This window comes from Spinacia oleracea, chromosome 3 (genome assembly GCF_020520425.1).
Source record: "Spinacia oleracea cultivar Varoflay chromosome 3, BTI_SOV_V1, whole genome shotgun sequence".
Lineage (NCBI taxonomy): Eukaryota > Viridiplantae > Streptophyta > Magnoliopsida > Caryophyllales > Amaranthaceae > Spinacia > Spinacia oleracea.
The window spans coordinates 61,313,726-61,330,552 of NC_079489.1; the positions used below are offsets into that span (position 1 = coordinate 61,313,726).

General features: G+C 39.5%; 1 protein-coding gene and 1 non-coding gene across 2 annotated transcripts; both read right to left on the bottom strand.

The window, feature by feature from the left end:
* Window positions 1-5,143: 5,143 nt before the first annotated feature.
* LOC130470990 (small nucleolar RNA R71) lies at window positions 5,144-5,250 on the bottom strand. The gene has a single exon (XR_008931697.1). It is a non-coding gene; the product is annotated as a small nucleolar RNA R71 (small nucleolar RNA).
* A 2,238-nt stretch (window positions 5,251-7,488) lies between these two features.
* LOC110781623 (ARM REPEAT PROTEIN INTERACTING WITH ABF2-like) lies at window positions 7,489-8,707 on the bottom strand. Its single transcript, XM_056839168.1, has 7 exons — window positions 8,669-8,707; window positions 8,462-8,556; window positions 8,300-8,375; window positions 8,087-8,194; window positions 7,784-7,912; window positions 7,612-7,680; window positions 7,489-7,515 (listed from the first exon to the last, which is right to left on the bottom strand). The coding sequence occupies exons 1-7, from the start codon at window positions 8,705-8,707 to the stop codon at window positions 7,489-7,491; spliced, it is 543 nt and encodes a 180-aa protein (XP_056695146.1).
* Window positions 8,708-16,827: the final 8,120 nt, after the last annotated feature.

Below are 16,827 nucleotides of genomic sequence, written 5' to 3' on the forward strand. Positions count from 1 at the left end.
CTATTCGTGCTATGGGCACAACCCGCTTGTTAACTGACAATGTCGGGTTATCTCAACAGTGTTTTGAGAAGGAACACAACCCGCTTGTTAACTGACAATGTCGGGTTATCCTTCGAGAAACTTGATATAGAAACCCCTGATATTTACATGAAGAAAATTGTGTTTGGATGTGAATATCATGCTAAAGGTCAAGGGCAACCTATCTTAATGAGAAAGGATACCATAGCAGCCACTATTATTACTTTCTTACCTAACAAATTTCCATACCTAGAACTCAAGGAAACGTTTAAAGACATGCATTCTGATAATGGAACTCCAAACTTGGCTAAGTATGGGACTAGGGATGGTAGATGGAAATATGACTCAGAAATTCTGACCACCATTATTGAGGCGGCAGAAAGTGGGTTTAGGGACGGTAAAATCGTAGGGAGTCATGTTGGGGATGCAATTACAGAAGAACCTATGGGAGTAGGGGTAAATAATGACCTAGAGGAAAATGATGTAGCTGTGGAGAATGAGAATGTAGGGGTTGAGGCAGAGAATCCTAATCCAGTGGCCCATGAGCCAACCATTGAGATTTCTAGTGATTCAGATGCAGAGCTCGAAAGTGAACAAGAGATGGCAAGTGAGCCTAATCAAGATGAAGACATGGAAGAAGATGCAAACCCTGAGGAAGACCCCGATGAAGACCCTGAGGAAGAGTTCGATGATCTTGAGATCTAAATTTCACTTCGCAAGTTTTCAGGAGCAATGGATAGGCAAGAGGCCACAAATACTTTGAAGTCATAATAGTTAATTAGCTCTTTTATGTTTTAAAGACTAAGTGGCAATGCTACAACAGTTTAAAGTTAAAGTTTATTGAAGTTTGAAATGTTCTTTATTATTTTCAAGGATGTAATAAACCTCTATGGAGTTAGCAATAAAAGTTAAAGTTTTCAAGGAATTGTTCTTTATTCTATTTTGAGGATTCCATAATACCCCAACCTTTAGGTAACACGTCATGGATAAATTTTTCTATTGGTTGCATACTCTGTGTGAATTGTGGATCAATTTAATTGCCACAAAAATATTAAATGATTTGAGTACATAAAGGAAGTGAGGGCCAATCTAGACCTCATGACCAATATGATTCAAAATGTTATGCCTTATGTGCAGTGTGTGAATGTCTTTCGTGAATTATTGAGGATGATTTCAATGATTATTGCATCTTGTAGACGATCGTTGCACCTTCGTAAACGATTGTCGTGCCTTCGTAAATGATGTGTATTAATGTGAACATTGTTGGTTGAGGCGATCTTTATGGTCAAATCAAATATTTAAATTGTATGGGATAACGTATAAGTGATGTTTCAAACCTAAAGTACAGTATACTAATTTCAGGTCGCGTTCTAGAATGGCCAACAACAATGATCTAGCTGCTGCGATTCGCCTCTTGGCGGAAAAGCTAACCCAGGAAAGAACTGAGCGCCCCGATTCTGCAGGGGAAATGTTTGAAAGACTTTCTAAGGTTAAGCCACCGTATTTCAAGGGACAAGCAGATCCAATCTTCCTGGAAAACTAGATTAGGGAGTTTGAGAAACTATTTGAGGCTGTGAGTTGCCCTGGGAGTATGAGAGTAAGTCAAGCTGTCCTATATCTAAAAGATGAGGCCGATCTGTGGTGGAAAGAGAATGGGGTTAAACTTAGTGATGCTGAAGGATTTAATTGGGATTCCTTTGTTACTGCTTTGAAGGGAAAGTTTTATACTCCTTTTATGAGAAAACAGAAAGCTCAAGAATTCATTAACCTTAAGATGGGGAGTATGACTATTGCGGAATATTACAGTAAATTTATAACACTATCGAGGTTTGCACCTGAGGTTGTAGCCACGGAGGAGCTGAAAGCTCAAAGGTTCGAGCAAGGGCTGACTGATGAAATTCAACTGGGATTAGGTGGGGAAACCTTTACATGCATCCTTAGACATAGTGTATGGGAGAGCTGCTCATATTTATGGTCTGCAGTCTAGAAGGGACAAGAAAACTGTGGTAATTGGGGAAAAGAAAAAAGATTTTAATATTGGGGGGAACCAAGAGAACTTTAAAAGGAATAGGAACGGAAATGGAGATGGAAATGGAAATTTCCAAGGAGGAAACAATCAGGGGCACCACAACAACTCGAACCAATCTGAGAGAGTGCATCATTGCAAGATGTGCAGTAACAATCACCCTTGTAAGAACTGCAAAGGAGACGTAGTGACCTGCAACTATTGTCAGAAAAGGGGGCATAGGGAGTATGAGTGCTTCACTAAGCACAGAAAGGAACAAAATAGTAATGGAGGTGGAAACCAAGTGAGGTTTAACCAGTCTGGAGGTCAAAATTCAAAGCCTGGAGGGGCATAAAACAATCAAGAGAATTATAATAAGCCTGGAAATGATAGCAACAACCCGAATAAGGCTCCAGGAAAATTGTACATGATGAATCAGAATGAGGATGAACGATCTGCCGATATAGATTTTGGTACTTTTTCTATTAACTCCGCGCAAGTTAAGCATTATTTAATTCGTGGGTGACTTGTTCTTTTGTTTCGTCATCTGTTGTGAAAAGTCTAAAGTTAGTAGTTAGTAGTTTTAGTGAAATGGGAATTTTGGGGATAGAATTCGTTGAAAGAGAATTTTGGTTAGTTATTCCCTGGGGTGAGTTACGAGGGCGTAACTCGTTTTCTTTAAGGGGGAGAATGCGATAGGAATTCGCGCTTTTTACCTATTTTATGGCATTTTTATGCATTTTATGCTCATTTTTAGCAACTTATACATGTTGATGCAAGTAAATAGATTCTCCGCATAAGGAAATGTGTTCGTGAATATTGCAAGTAAGTCTAAGTTGGCAAAAGAAGTGCACATGAGTGGCACAAATACTTCTCCAATAAGAATAAGTTGAAAAGTTTGGAGAGATATGTAAATTTTCGTGTCAAGTTTCGGGACGAAACTTCTTTTAAGAGGGGTAGATTGTAATCCCCATAATTTTATACATTTTATTTATATATTTTAACGTATATTTAATAAAGAATTTACGAATTTTAGAAAAATATGTGATATGTGAGTTTTATATAGTGTTTCACCCCCGTCCCTTAGTACTTTTTATGTGTCAAATGAGCTCTTAGGAGCCATTTTTAGTACTAATATGCGTTATTGAGTGCGCCTTGAGTTTCAGGTTTGATTATGAGAAAATCGGTCTTTTTAGACCCGTTTCATGGTGATTTAGGCCACTACGCGAGCCCGAGGAAGTTCGGGACCTTTTTCGTCGACTTTCGGGAGCCTTGGATGCTTATGGTCGAGCCCCGAGAGTTAGACTCGGTGATATGGGCAAAGGATATCGATGATTGCAAATCGCTCTGTGAGCTGAGGGCGAAATGCAACCATCGGGCGGAAAGAAGAGGAATATTAAGTCATCTACGCGCGCCCGATCGGGCGCACTCCGCCCGGTCCGGATCGGGCGGCCAAATAAGAGCAGTTGTCAAGAATTCGCAAACCGCCCGATCAGGCGGAATTTGGCCCGATCGGGCCGACTGTCGAGCACTTCGCCCGATCGGGCGAAGCGTCGCCCGATCGGGCGACGCTAACCCCTGCTGCTTTTTCGCGAGATTTAATTCCGGTTTTTGGCTTGTATTTTGGGCAAACTATAAATACTAGCCCTTTTATTTTTAATGGGGACTTTATTTTCTAGTATCAAACACTTAGTTTATTTTCCTAAGCTTAGTTTTCTCTCTAAATTGTCTCAAACACTTGGTTTTATTTCCAATCAAAAGTTCAAACTTTATTATTCCATTGTTCTTCAATTAGGTATTGTTCTTTATTTCATTCATTTATTTTGCTTTAATTATGTTTTCAATTATGCTAATTGCTTTGTTTATTATCAACATGCTTGAGTAGTTTAATTTCTAGGGTTTGGGGATCCATGAATTAATATGATGGGATATTGAATAATTGTGATTGTTGGCATTGTGATTAAGTCCTATTGATTGGTTTATTCCACTATTCAATTAGATTTGCGCAGGTTTAATTGCGTAGTTATGCAATATCAAGTTAAGATTCGAGAGATGCAATTTGATGTTTAGGCTTGTGTCAATAGGTAGAATTGGGATTAATAAGTAGCGAGAGCCCGTTAATTCTAAGTCTATGACTAGTATCGATTCGAGAGAGCATGCTAGTCTAATTAATTACTTTGTTGATTATCGTGATTGTTCATCGTCCTGGATTGTTAATTGCTGGTGAACCTATGCCCTAGGTTTCCTTAATATATTGATTCATACTTATTTAATTATCGTTCGTAGTCTTAGTTTACAAACAATCAACCAAATCTTGTTCCCAATAGTTTAGTTTAATTAATTAATAGTAGAAAGAACGCCTGTCTCCCTGTGGATTCGATCCCGACTTCCCTTGCTACCTAGCTAGTGGACCTTAGGTTATTTTTGATTAGGTGATACGACTTTAGCCTGTCAAACTTTGGCGCCGTTGCCGGGGAGACGATTTTATTTTCTGTTGTTGATTGCTTATCCTAGATTATTTTTTGTTACTACTCAAGGAACTCACGTTCCTTGAGACCGGATCTCACATTGTTTTGTAGTCTTACTCCATTCGATCCTGAGCCCGAAAGAACCTTTCGTAGACCAAGAACTTTCATTGCACAGTGTGGGAATTACTCTGATTCTGATCATAATATTGGCGATCTTTTTCCTTCAGATACACATTCAGTTTCAGAGATAGAGATGGGTGACGAAACTCTACTACCGCCACCTACCCCACGGCTTACAGACTATTCTAAGCCAAGTCTGTCCGTGTTACCAAAGGCGATCATGCCTTCTATTGCAGCTGAGACCTTCAAGATTGAGCCTGCATTGATTAACATGATTGAGAGACGCCAGTACGGTGGGGAACCAGGTGAAGATCCGAATCTTCACATACAGTCCTTCATCCAATATTGTTCCACCATCAAGCAAAAGGGATTGACTCCGGAGCAGACTATGGAGATACTTTTCCCGTTCTCTTTGAGTGGGAAAGCTAAACTGTGGATTAATGGGTTGAATCGGGCGGCTTTGAAAATCACTAATTGGGAGTCCTTGGCTCTTGCTTTTTATGTTAAATATTTTCCACCTGAGAAAACGGCTCGTCTGAGGGGTCAGATATTAGGTATCTCACAACAAGCAGATGAGAGTTTGTTCGAGGTCTGGGAGAGATTCAAGGATTTGCAAAGAGAGTACCCGCAGCATGGTTTGGAAGATTGGTTCTTGATTCAACAGTTTTATAATCACTAGTAGAAAAAACCCTTATTGCAGCGGGCTTTTAGACCCCTGTTGCAGCGTACATCGTATGCTGCAACTGGGGGGCCTGCAACAAGTCTGAACTTGTTGCAGCGTACAATGTTCGCTGCAAAAAGTGATTTGTTGCAGCGGGCTTTTAGATGTACGCTGCAACAAGTGCCAAAAAATTGGCAAAATTTTGGACTTGTTGCAGCGTACATATATATGTACGCTGCAAAAGACTCAACTTTTTGCAGCGTACATTTATTTGTACGCTGCAACAAGTCTGAATTACTCAATTTTTTGCAGCGTACATTTATTTGTACGCTGCAACAAGTCTGAATTTTTGCGAAATTTTTTTCCCTTGTTGCAGCGTACAACATATATGTACGCTGCAAAAAAGCACTTTTGGCGGGAAAATTCTAATTTTGTTTAGGGATACCTAGAGTGCCTTGCACCAAATATAGAAACCTGTCAAAACAATAATAGAATAACGCAACCTGTATAACAATTATAAAAACAACAACTGGAGTTTTGTATACTATATATCCCAAAACCAAAGTGCACATATTACATTTAAATATAAGTTCCAATTTCAACATAAACATACATTTTAATATAAAATTTATTCTATAACAACTAAACCAACTCGATCAAGCGCGCTAAAGCCAATAATAAATACTTGTTGGTAAAAAACTTAGCCCATTGCTCACGAACCACATCAAATTCCTCGCATAAGGCGCAATCCTCGGAGTGTAGACCTTTACAAAAACAGAAATTTAAATTAAACATTAGATTAAATACAAATTAAATATCACATTTTAACATTCAAGAAACTAATGACAATGTCCTAATAGTCTAAAATGAGTCCTTAGGTTCTTTAGTTCAAAGTTGGGAGCGAAAATGTCATTTTAGCCTAAATATGACCTATAACGACCCAATGAGCCTATAGGTGCATAAATAGATTGGAACGAGTCTTAGATCGTTAAAATTATGCATATTAAACATGTAATAAGTTTTAAATGAGTCCTTAGGTTCTTTATTTTAAAGTTGGGAGCGAAAATAATTATACTAGGAACCATTTAGATCAAGAAATTGCAAGAACGTTTCACAGATGGGGGTTGTCATTGTATGCAGTTGTTGTTAGCCATAATTTAGGTGGTCACATCCCTGGTTAAAATAAATCATGAATGACATTACTCTAACAAGAAAAGGCTGATGTGGAGAGGGTAACACGACAACTTATATTAACTGGAAAGAAAAAGGAGATGATAATTGTGGATGGTTGGAGTGATCATGACACTTTATTCCACATGGCTACGTCAAGGCTAGGTGACGAGTCAAAACATCATGGATCACTATAACTTCTACAAGTCTGAACTTAAGCCCATCATAGAGTAACCTCCCAAGTCCCAAAATATTTAATACTCAAATTTGAATTAGAAGAATGAAACAGCTATGATTAAATATTGCTTAAACTTCATACACCCAAGCATGAAAAACACTATCCCCAACTAGGAAGAATATTTCAAGCGAGAGTAGTTTTCCAAAAGCTTGTATAGAAGAAAAAGCGAGTCTAAAGAGGCCTAACTCCTAAGCGATTGGATATGCAACATAGATATGATGGTTTAACAGAAGAACAAAAAGAAATGATCGACCCTCTACAGCTCTTGTTACTATCATGTTTAGTGAAACATAAGTTGAACAACGTACCAATTAATGCAGCACGGGAAGAATAGTGAAGAGATTCAAGTTATGTGCATGGACCTCAAATATCTCATGGAGGCAGAGAATGAGAGAGAAAAGCAATTGAAGTGACGCAGGCTAGTGACCTATCCCATCTCATGTAAAGTTGCACACCTTTCATTCACCTTTCATCTATGGGATTTTATCCTTTTTCTTTTGTAAGTAATAAGAAATTATCTTACATTAAAATAGGTCACAACACTCCATTTAAAATACAAATTGTTATAAGTTTCTTATTTTCATTACTATTTTTATTATTCTACGGGAATTTTATTAAATAAGAAACAGTATCTAACTATATTTATCATTTGCTCTTTTATAAAAGTAGTGTTTTGAGTACGCAAAGCACTTTGCAGGCCACACTCCCTCCTAAAGCTGTATTGTTGGAAAATGAAGGAATAATAAAAGAGTTCATTTATAGGCATAAAATTTTCCATAATAGTGTCAAGTGTGTGTCCTGTCATGACTCATGAGGACGCAATTAAAAAGTTCCTCTTTAAGTGAAATTGGAAAATTGAAACACGAAGTAGAAACAGAGATGGAAACCCAGAACCAAAGGACACAAAACTTCAATACAAGCATTATCATACCTGAACTATGAAATCCCCTTCTTCGAGCTTCTGAACACCACCAATTTTAATAAGATCTGCAACATTATCCTATCACAGAAACCTAATGAGCTGATTTTGGTTAAACTTATAAAAAAAAAAAACACAAGCGTACTAAATAGCAGATAAATTATCTACCATTTCCCAACTATACCTCATTGTCTGCAAGACCATATAAAGCAAATGCAGCATTGTGCTGTAGAGGACCATTTTTTGAATCAAGAAGTTTTAACAATGGCACGATACCGCCACATTGAACTATACCAGCTTGATTGTGTGAATCCTTCAAAACAAATAAGAGTAAGATTCTTTTTAGTCCAAAAGCATCATAGATTATGGATCACTGTGACCAAATAAGAAATATCACAAACAGCGTACAGGCCCACCACTGGAGAGAAAAGACTACTATTACAAAGAGAAACGAATGTAAAGCATAAGAACAACAGAAGCAGCATACCTGAGCCAACCTTCCAAGAGCAAAAGCTGACATTTCTCGAAGCTGTGCATCTGGCGACTGAAGCATCACAATCAAAGGTGGGACAGCACCTCGCTGGACTATGTGTACCTGCATAATTATCATTGGTGACAGCATCATGATAATTTTATCCATAAAAGCTAAGCAATCTAATGTGCAGAAAGTATCATTTCCAATTGCAACTAGAGAACAAACCTTGGAATCTGAATCAGCCGAGGCAAACTGCCCAAGGAGTAAAGCTGCTTCTCTTTGGCTCTCAGAACAGCAGGAGCTGTATCAAGTAGACAAGATGAAACAGATGATAAGATGCTCAGGAAGGGTATAGTAAACTTTGAACAGAAAACTCAATTCACATACTTGAGCAGCCCAATGACAGGTTGCAAGGCACCAGCTAGGAGAACATCTTTCTTTATGCTAGGAGATGAGTGGACCAAATTCCCAATAACACCAACCTGCAAAGCTTGACACACCGGCGCAAGTGATGAAGTGAACAACCAACGACAATCTATACATAGAATTAATCACAGCTTCACAGCTTATTCTGCAGAATAGTAAAGCACTAACCGCTTCATAGTGAATAGCTGGATCCTCGGAACGAAGCATTAATATTAGGGTAGGCAAAGCATTGCATACATCTTCTTGATGCTACTCAAGTTCCCTATTTCATGAGGTATCGACCCAGAAAACTGTTTTGCCCCAACATCCATTGCCGTAATGTTATTCAATAAGCCAATTTCTTTCAAAATAATCCCAATCAGATGATTCCCATGAAGAATTCTGAAAAAAAAAAAATAGTTAATCCCATCAGTTTAAACTCACCAAAACCAAATTCACTAATTATACAAACATACAATTCTTGTAAATTGGTCAGTAAACCCAATTCAGGAGCAATAAATCCCTTCAGAGATGAACCAAGAATATTGAACACATTGAACCCTAATCTGAAAACGAAAACATATGCTTGAATATAATTTTACTAATAAACAGAAAGAAAATTATCTTACACAGTTGTAGCTGCAACACAATATTTAACTTAAGATCAGCATGTGTTGTCCATTTTTCATACCTTTAAAAAAAATGCATGATGATTTACTTCCATACTTTGGATCTTGAAACCAAAGATTTCATATCACAGACGATTACAAATCACTTGCAGGATATTCCTATATAAATACTTCCAGTATGCTCAAACATTGACCTAGAGTGTCATCTAGGTTCATGACAATCATGTCTATGTGCTGAAGTACCAGAATTTGATCATGCACATTCAGTCACTGATTTCAAGATAATCCTACAACTAGGATACGCATTTTTAACTAAGAGAAACCTACAACAGAATATCAATTTCCTTACTCAAGTATGCACTTCAGTATAAAGAGGAGCAGAATATAAGATTGATTGGATAATGAATTACAATTTTAACTTTTCACAACCCATTGCCTGTCTTGACCATGATTTGCAAAAAACTTTAGGTCTAATTGTTCGACTTAGCTTCAGAAAATAAGTGTACAACCATTCGACTAATCCATTATAAAGTTCAGTATATTTCTGCAGTTCTGCCTTTCAGGACTCATGCACTAACCAATTTGGACAGGTGGTTCAATGACTCACAATTTCAACAGAACTACTAAAGCCACGAGAGTATATTTCTGGTAAGGGACCTAGTAACATAGTAAAACGCATAACCAAGATCATACTCTGTATAAACAAAATTTACTGACTCACTTTTCTTGGCGGTGGAAAAAGGCATAGGTGTATATCTAACATGGTAAGCAATTTCATTACTAAAGGGTCTTTTGCAATACAGTGGGATTCTAGAGATCAGCTTATGCTCAAATAAGTAAGTAGAGTACACATCAGTGGCAGGATCAAATAGCTGAACTAAACAGTAGTTCATAGAGTGCATCCCATATGAAGAGATCTAAAGTAGCATAGCACCATTTACAGAGTGTTTTTTCAAAAAAAAAAATCACAGAAGTAAAGCCAGCCAATTATCCGTCATCTTAATTTCATTGAAATCAGACATTAGAATCAATCACTTACTCCACTAGTTTTCAGCTCATTCAATGAAAGGAAAACTAAAAACTCCATTTAAACTCAAAGAACAAAACAAAACAAAACAAAAAAAACACTCCACTTAAACTCAATGCATTTGATTTGACAATAGCAAACCTGTCAATCTCGTAATGATCTAACATATGGAGAAGACTCATTGTGATTTGTGACTCACATTGGAGTTGGTATCAACTTTCACATCGGTGGTAATATTCTTGTTTGTCAACTTAGTGCTGACATCAGCCAAAAACAACTCGCCCTTCTTTGTCCCAGTAGAAGTGATAGCCTGCAAGAAAACAAGTTTACATTAACTTTAGAAAATTAATCATGCCATACATGTCTGATTGACTTATTCTCTACATATAAATTAAGAAGTCAACAACAACCTTTAATGCAAACATACATCTTAACTTAATTTCTTTAATCGTGACTCACAACCCTAAATCTTCAGGACACAATGCAGTTCCTAATCAAATTACATTGTTATCTCGACTAAACCCACGGAATACATGAAGCACACAGATTCTAATTCGTAACGCTGATGCTGGCAAATGAAAGAGGAGTTGTCCAGTTCACAAGACATTCCACAAACCCCATAAATGAGAATCACAACCCAGGAACACAAAACCTTCCCTTTTATAACAAGCGCAGGACAGCAAAACGAGTTTAATCTCCATAGCAACATACAAAGAAGTCAACAACTCACACAAACTATACTCAAACACAATCACCTTCTTATAATCTTGTAGAGCCCTCATTTGACCACTCAAAACTTCTCCATCATTTCACAAGCGTAAACAACAAAAACATCCAAAATTCCAATACTATTCTTAAACTAAACCCTAAATATCCAACATTTCGCACAAATCAAGATTTTGTATGAAGTAATGAATGATTAAAAACCCATAAACATCATTTGAACAAACCCTAAGAAACCCATAAATCATCGAACTCAAAACTATGTGATTTTGTCAATCATAAACCTAAAATTGAACCCTAATCTGAAAACGAAAATCAAAAACTAAAATTGAACCCTAATCTGAAAACGAAAATAAAAAACGAAAATAGAAATTGAACACACCATACCGAAACCACCGTAACCACGACGCCGAGCAACCACCGGAACCACGACGCGACGGGGAGATGCTGAACCACGGAACCAAGACAGCGACGCAGGGCTGAACCACGGAACCACGGAACCAAGACAGCGACGCAGGGCTGAACCACGACGCGACAGGGAGATGAGCAACCAACGGAACCAAGACAGCGACGCAGGGCTGAGCAACTCTTGGGTTCGACGGCGACGCAGGGCTGAGTTCGACGGCGACCTTGGATATTTGTTTAAGGGAAAAGGCTTGGAGCTATAGCAGAGAAGGAACAACGTACGTACGTTTCTCGTTTGAGCGCGGTTTGTACGTTGCAACTAGGAAAGTAAAAATTTTAATTTGAAACGCGGACTTGTTGCAGCGGGCATTAACATGTACGCTGCAATAACTTCGGGTTGTTGCTGCGGGCTTTTATTTTGTACGCTGCAACAAACGCATTTGTTGCGAACAACTAAAATGTACGCTGCGATAACCCTTTAAAGGGTTTGACCCGCGTTGACCGACTGGTTGTTGAAGCGTATTTATACTTGTACGCTGCAACAAGGGGGCTGCAACAGGGGTTTTTTCTACTAGTGAATGGTTTGGGCAATGAGTCTAGATGTTTGTTAGATTCGGCTGCCAGTGGGAGGTTCATGCAACTTGAGGTGCCTAGAGCTATGGAGGTGATTGAGGAGATAGCCATTCACAATGCCCAGTATGGGAATCCTAGAGGTCTATCTAATAGGGGTGGTAAGCATGATTTAAATTCTATTGAACAATTAACTGCCCAATTGACTGCTTTACACTATAAGTTTGATAATATGCAAGCAGCCAATGCTCAATCTGCCCAACCTGCTAGTGTAGCTGCTATGAGTGCCCAACCTGCTACTGTTTGTGAAAGTTGTGGAATGTGTGGTCATTATGTACAGGAATGTAGGAGCTCAGTTGAACAATGCAACGCATTTGAATCCTACAAACAAAATAACTCATTCTCCAACTCTTACAATGAGGGCTACAAAAACAACCCTCTACTATCCTACAGGAGCAACAATATCCAGAACCCTCACCAAGTCCAACATCCACCACAACAACCATACCAACCCCCACATCAACAATCCTACCAACCACGGAACAACTACAACCAACAGTCTAGTGGACCACCTGGGTTCCCTAGACAACACACATCACCTCCACCACCACAACCTCAAGCCACACAGCCTGACCCTATGCTAGTAGAGATGAGAAACATGATGCTTCAAATGCAAAAATCTCTAAGTGAAAAGGATGCAAAGATCGATGCTCTTACTACTCACAACAAGATCATTGATACACAGTTGGCACAGATGGCTACTACTATTGCAGGGAGGCCACCAGGCCAATTTCCTTCACAGCCCGAAAATAGGGAGACTGCTAATGCAATTACATTGAGGAGTGGTAGGGATTATGATGGTCCTTCTATGCCGGTTGAGGTTGATTCTGGGGTGTCTGCTAGTGGTCTGGTCAGTGAGGAAATCCCAAAGATAGTTATGGATGGTAAGGAAGCTGAAAAGGTAGTCAATGAGAATGAGGATACAACTGAGGTTAAGAAGGGGACAGATATTCAAGTACCACCTATTGCACTCCCCTTCCCAAACCGGCAACTCAAGAATAAGCTAGACAAGCAGTTTGGCAGATTCTTGGAAGTGGTCAAAAATTTGCAGGTAACGGTTCCTTTTACTGAATTAATTTTACAAGTTCCTGCTTATGCTAAATTCATGAAAGATATTTTGACCAGGAAACGTGCTTTTTGTGAGGTAGAGACTGTAGCTTTCACTGAGGAATGTAGTGCTTATTTGCAAAACAAGTCTCCACCTAAACTTAAATACCCCGGGAGTTTTTCCATCCCATGTAACATTGGCACTATATTTATTGATAAGGCTTTATGTGATTTAGGTGCTAGTGTGTCTGTCATGCCTTTGTCTGTCTGTACTAAACTGAATATGGGTGAGCTTAAGGTTACTAATATCACTCTACAAATGGCCGACCGTTCTGTCAAATACCCCTTAGGTGTTTTAGAGGACGTCCCTGTTAGAGTAGGTAAATTCTATATACCTGTAGACTTTGTAGTACTAGACATGCAGGAGGATTCTCAAATTCCCATAATCTTAGGTAGACCCTTCCTTCACACGGCTTTGGCGGTCATAGATGTTAAAATTGGGAAATTGACTTTGTCTGTTGGGGATGATAAGGTGACTTTTAATCTGAATAGTGCCTTAAAAAGTCCCATGCTAGAGGAAGAACAATGCTATCGTATAGATGTAGTTGATTTTATTACTCGTGATAAGGTCTCCCAAGTTCTCGAAAGAGATCCCTTGGAGGCAGTGCTTTGTTGTGAGTCTTCTACAGGTGATAACAGTCCTTGGAGTGCTGAAGTGGATGCTCTGGAGTTGGCTCTTAATGGTGGAGAATCTGAGCCGGAGAGCACCAAATTAAAGAGGTTAGTTCGGCCGATTTGTCCTGTTAAAGAGGTAAAGAAACCCGAACTTAAGCCTCTTCCTGCTAACCTTAAATATGCGTTTTTAGATGATGAACAACTTTTCCCTGTGATCGTCAGTACTGCACTTGATGCATACCAGTTATCCCAATCCTTATTGTGTTGAAAAGGAACAAAAAGGCCATTGGGTACAGTATTGATGATTTAAAGGGTATTAGCCCTGACTTTTGCATGCATAGGATACATCTAGTTGAAAATCATAAACCATGCATTCAACCCCAGCGTCGTCTAAACCCTGTCATGCAAGATGTTGTAAAAGCTGAAGTTATGAAATTGCTTGATGCGGGTATTGTATATGCTGTGTCTGATTCTAAGTGGGTGAGTCCTGTTCAGGTAGTGCCTAAGAAAGGGGGGACAACTGTGGTGAGAAATGAAAAAAATGAGTTGATACCAACTAGGGTAGTCACAGGTTGGCGCATGTGCATTGATTATAGGCGTCTTAATGTTGCTACTAAAAAGGACCATTTTCCCCTTCCCTTCATTGATAAAATGTTAGAAAGGCTAGCCTGTCATAAGTTTTTCTGTTATCTGGATGGTTATTCTGGTTTCTTTCAAATTCCCATACATCCAGACGACCAGGAAAAGACCACCTTCACCTGTCCCTACGATACCTTTGCATATCGTAGGATGCCTTTTGGTCTGTGTAATGCACCCGCTACTTTCCAACGTTGCATGATGAGTATCTTTTCTGATTTTATCGAGTCTATCATGGAAGTGTTTATGGATGATTTTAGTGTCTATGGTACTTCTTTTGATTCTTGCTTGCTAAATCTGACTAAAGTTCTGAAAAGATGTGAAGAGTGTAATTTAGTCTTAAACTGGGAAAAGTGTCATTTCATGGTTACTGAAGGGGTGGTCTTGGGACATTTGATATCTGATAAGGGCATTCAGGTGGATCGAGCTAAGGTCCAAGTGATTGAACAATTTCCCCCTCCAGTTAATGTGAAGGGTGTTAGAAGTTTTCTTGGTCATGCGGGGTTTTATCGCCGCTTTATCAAGGATTTTTCTAAAATTGTTAAACCACTTACCCAGCTCCTCCTCAAGGATGCCCCGTTTGTGTTTACTGATGCTTGTCTCGAGGCCTTTGACAGGATTAAACAGGCACTGATTTCGGCTCCTATCATTCGTTCTCCCGAGTGGGATCCTCCGTTCGAGATAATGTGTGATGCAAGTGATTATGCAGTTGGGGCAGTTTTGGGTCAGAGAAAGGAAAAGGTTTTGCATGCCATCTACTATGCAAGTAAGACCTTAGATGAAGCTCAAGTTAATTATGCTACTACTGAGAAGGAACTTCTAGCCATAGTCTATGCCTTGGACAAGTTTCGCACCTATCTGATTGGGTCCAAGGTGATAGTCTATACTGACTATGCGGCTATTAAGTATCTTCTCTCAAAGAAAGAAGCCAAGCCCAGACTTATTCGATGGATACTACTGCTACAGGAGTTTGTTCTGGAGATTCGCGATAAAAAAGGGGCTGAGAATGTTGTTGCAGATCACCTGTCTAGATTGAGATATGATGACGGTAAAGTGTCTACACCGATTGATGATTCATTTCCGGATGATCACTTACTTGAACTTGCCAGTCAGTCACCATGGTTCGCAGATTTTGCTAACTACATTGTAGGGGGTATTCTTCCGGCCGATCTTACATATCAACAAAAGAAGAAATTCCTACATGATGTTCGGTTCTATTTTTGGGATGACACTTATTTGTTTCGTGAGACTGCTGAAGGGTTGTACAAGCGTTGCGTTCCGGAATGGGAAGTCCAAGGTATCATCAGTAGGTGTCATTCTTCACCTTATGGGGGTCACCATGGACCGGCAAAGACTAACTCTAAGTTGTCGCAATGTGGTTTTTACTGGCCTACTATGTTCAAGGATGCACAGGCTTTTATTATGGCTTGTGATGCGTGCCAGAGGGCCGACACTATTTCGAGGAGGTATGAGATGCCACAGAACGGGATTCTTGAGGTTGAGGTTTTCGATGTGTGGGGAATTGATTACATGGGACCATTCCCATCGCCCAAGGGTAACTTGTATATCCTTGTTGCTGTAGATTATGTGTCAAAGTGGGTGGAAGCCGTTGCCTCACCTACCAACGATGCAAGGACAGTCATTTCCCTGTTCAAGAAAGTCATCTTTTCGAGATTTGGGGTTCCGCGCGCTTTGATTAGTGATGGAGGGTCACACTTCCATGAAAAGCATCTCGATGCGCTTTTGCGCAAGTATGGGGTTTATCACCGCACTGGGCTAGCCTATCACCCTCAGACAAGTGGGCAAGTTGAGGTCTCTAACCGAGAGATCAAATCTATCCTTGAGAAAGTGGTGGCGAAGTGTAGGAAGGATTGGAGCGATAAGCTAGATGATACTCTATGGGCATATAGAACCGCCTTTAAGACACCTATTGGTACCTCCCCGTATCGGTTGGTGTATGGCAAGGCGTGTCATTTACCAGTAGAAATGGAGTATAAGGCTTATTGGGCAATCAAACAGCTCAACATGGATGCAAAGTTAGCCGGTGAAAAGCGGTTACTTCAATTGGGTGAGTTAGATGAATTCCGACTACAAGCCTATGATAGTGCCCGAATTTATAAGGAAAAGACCAAGAAGTGGCACGATAACCACATTCTGCATAGGGAGTTCGCGGTGGGCGACAAGGTTCTGCTGTTCAACTCTAGGCTTAAGTTGTTTCCTGGAAAAATTAAGTCTAGGTGGTCTGGGCCGTTCACCGTGACTATGGTAAGCAAGTTTGGGTCAGTTGAGGTAGAGAACACCAGTGGTGAGCGCTTTAAAGTGAATGGGCAACGTCTGAAGTTGTACCACGAGGGGGCTACTGTAGGAGTGGTTGAGGTTCAACACCTCAATCCTTCCGCCCTATGAGTTGCATATTCGAGGTAACGAGGTCGAGCGGGACCTAGAAAATAAACCAGCGCTTTGCGGGAGGCAACCCGTATTTTATTGCTTTATTAGTGTAATATTCTGATTTTTTTTTCTTGAGTGTGTGTTTTGTTAGCATTTTTTCATGTCATAAGTGTGTTACGATATAGTTT

Coding starts and splice junctions, on each gene's coding strand:
- LOC110781623 (XM_056839168.1), bottom strand. CDS start 8,707: ATGCTTCGTTCCGAGGATCCAGCTATTCACTATGAAGCG. Junction 8,376..8,461: donor CCTGTCATTGGGCTGCTCAA/GTATGTGAATTG, acceptor TACTTGATACAG/CTCCTGCTGTTCTGAGAGCC. Junction 7,913..8,086: donor CTCTTGGAAGGTTGGCTCAG/GTATGCTGCTTC, acceptor TTTGTTTTGAAG/GATTCACACAATCAAGCTGG.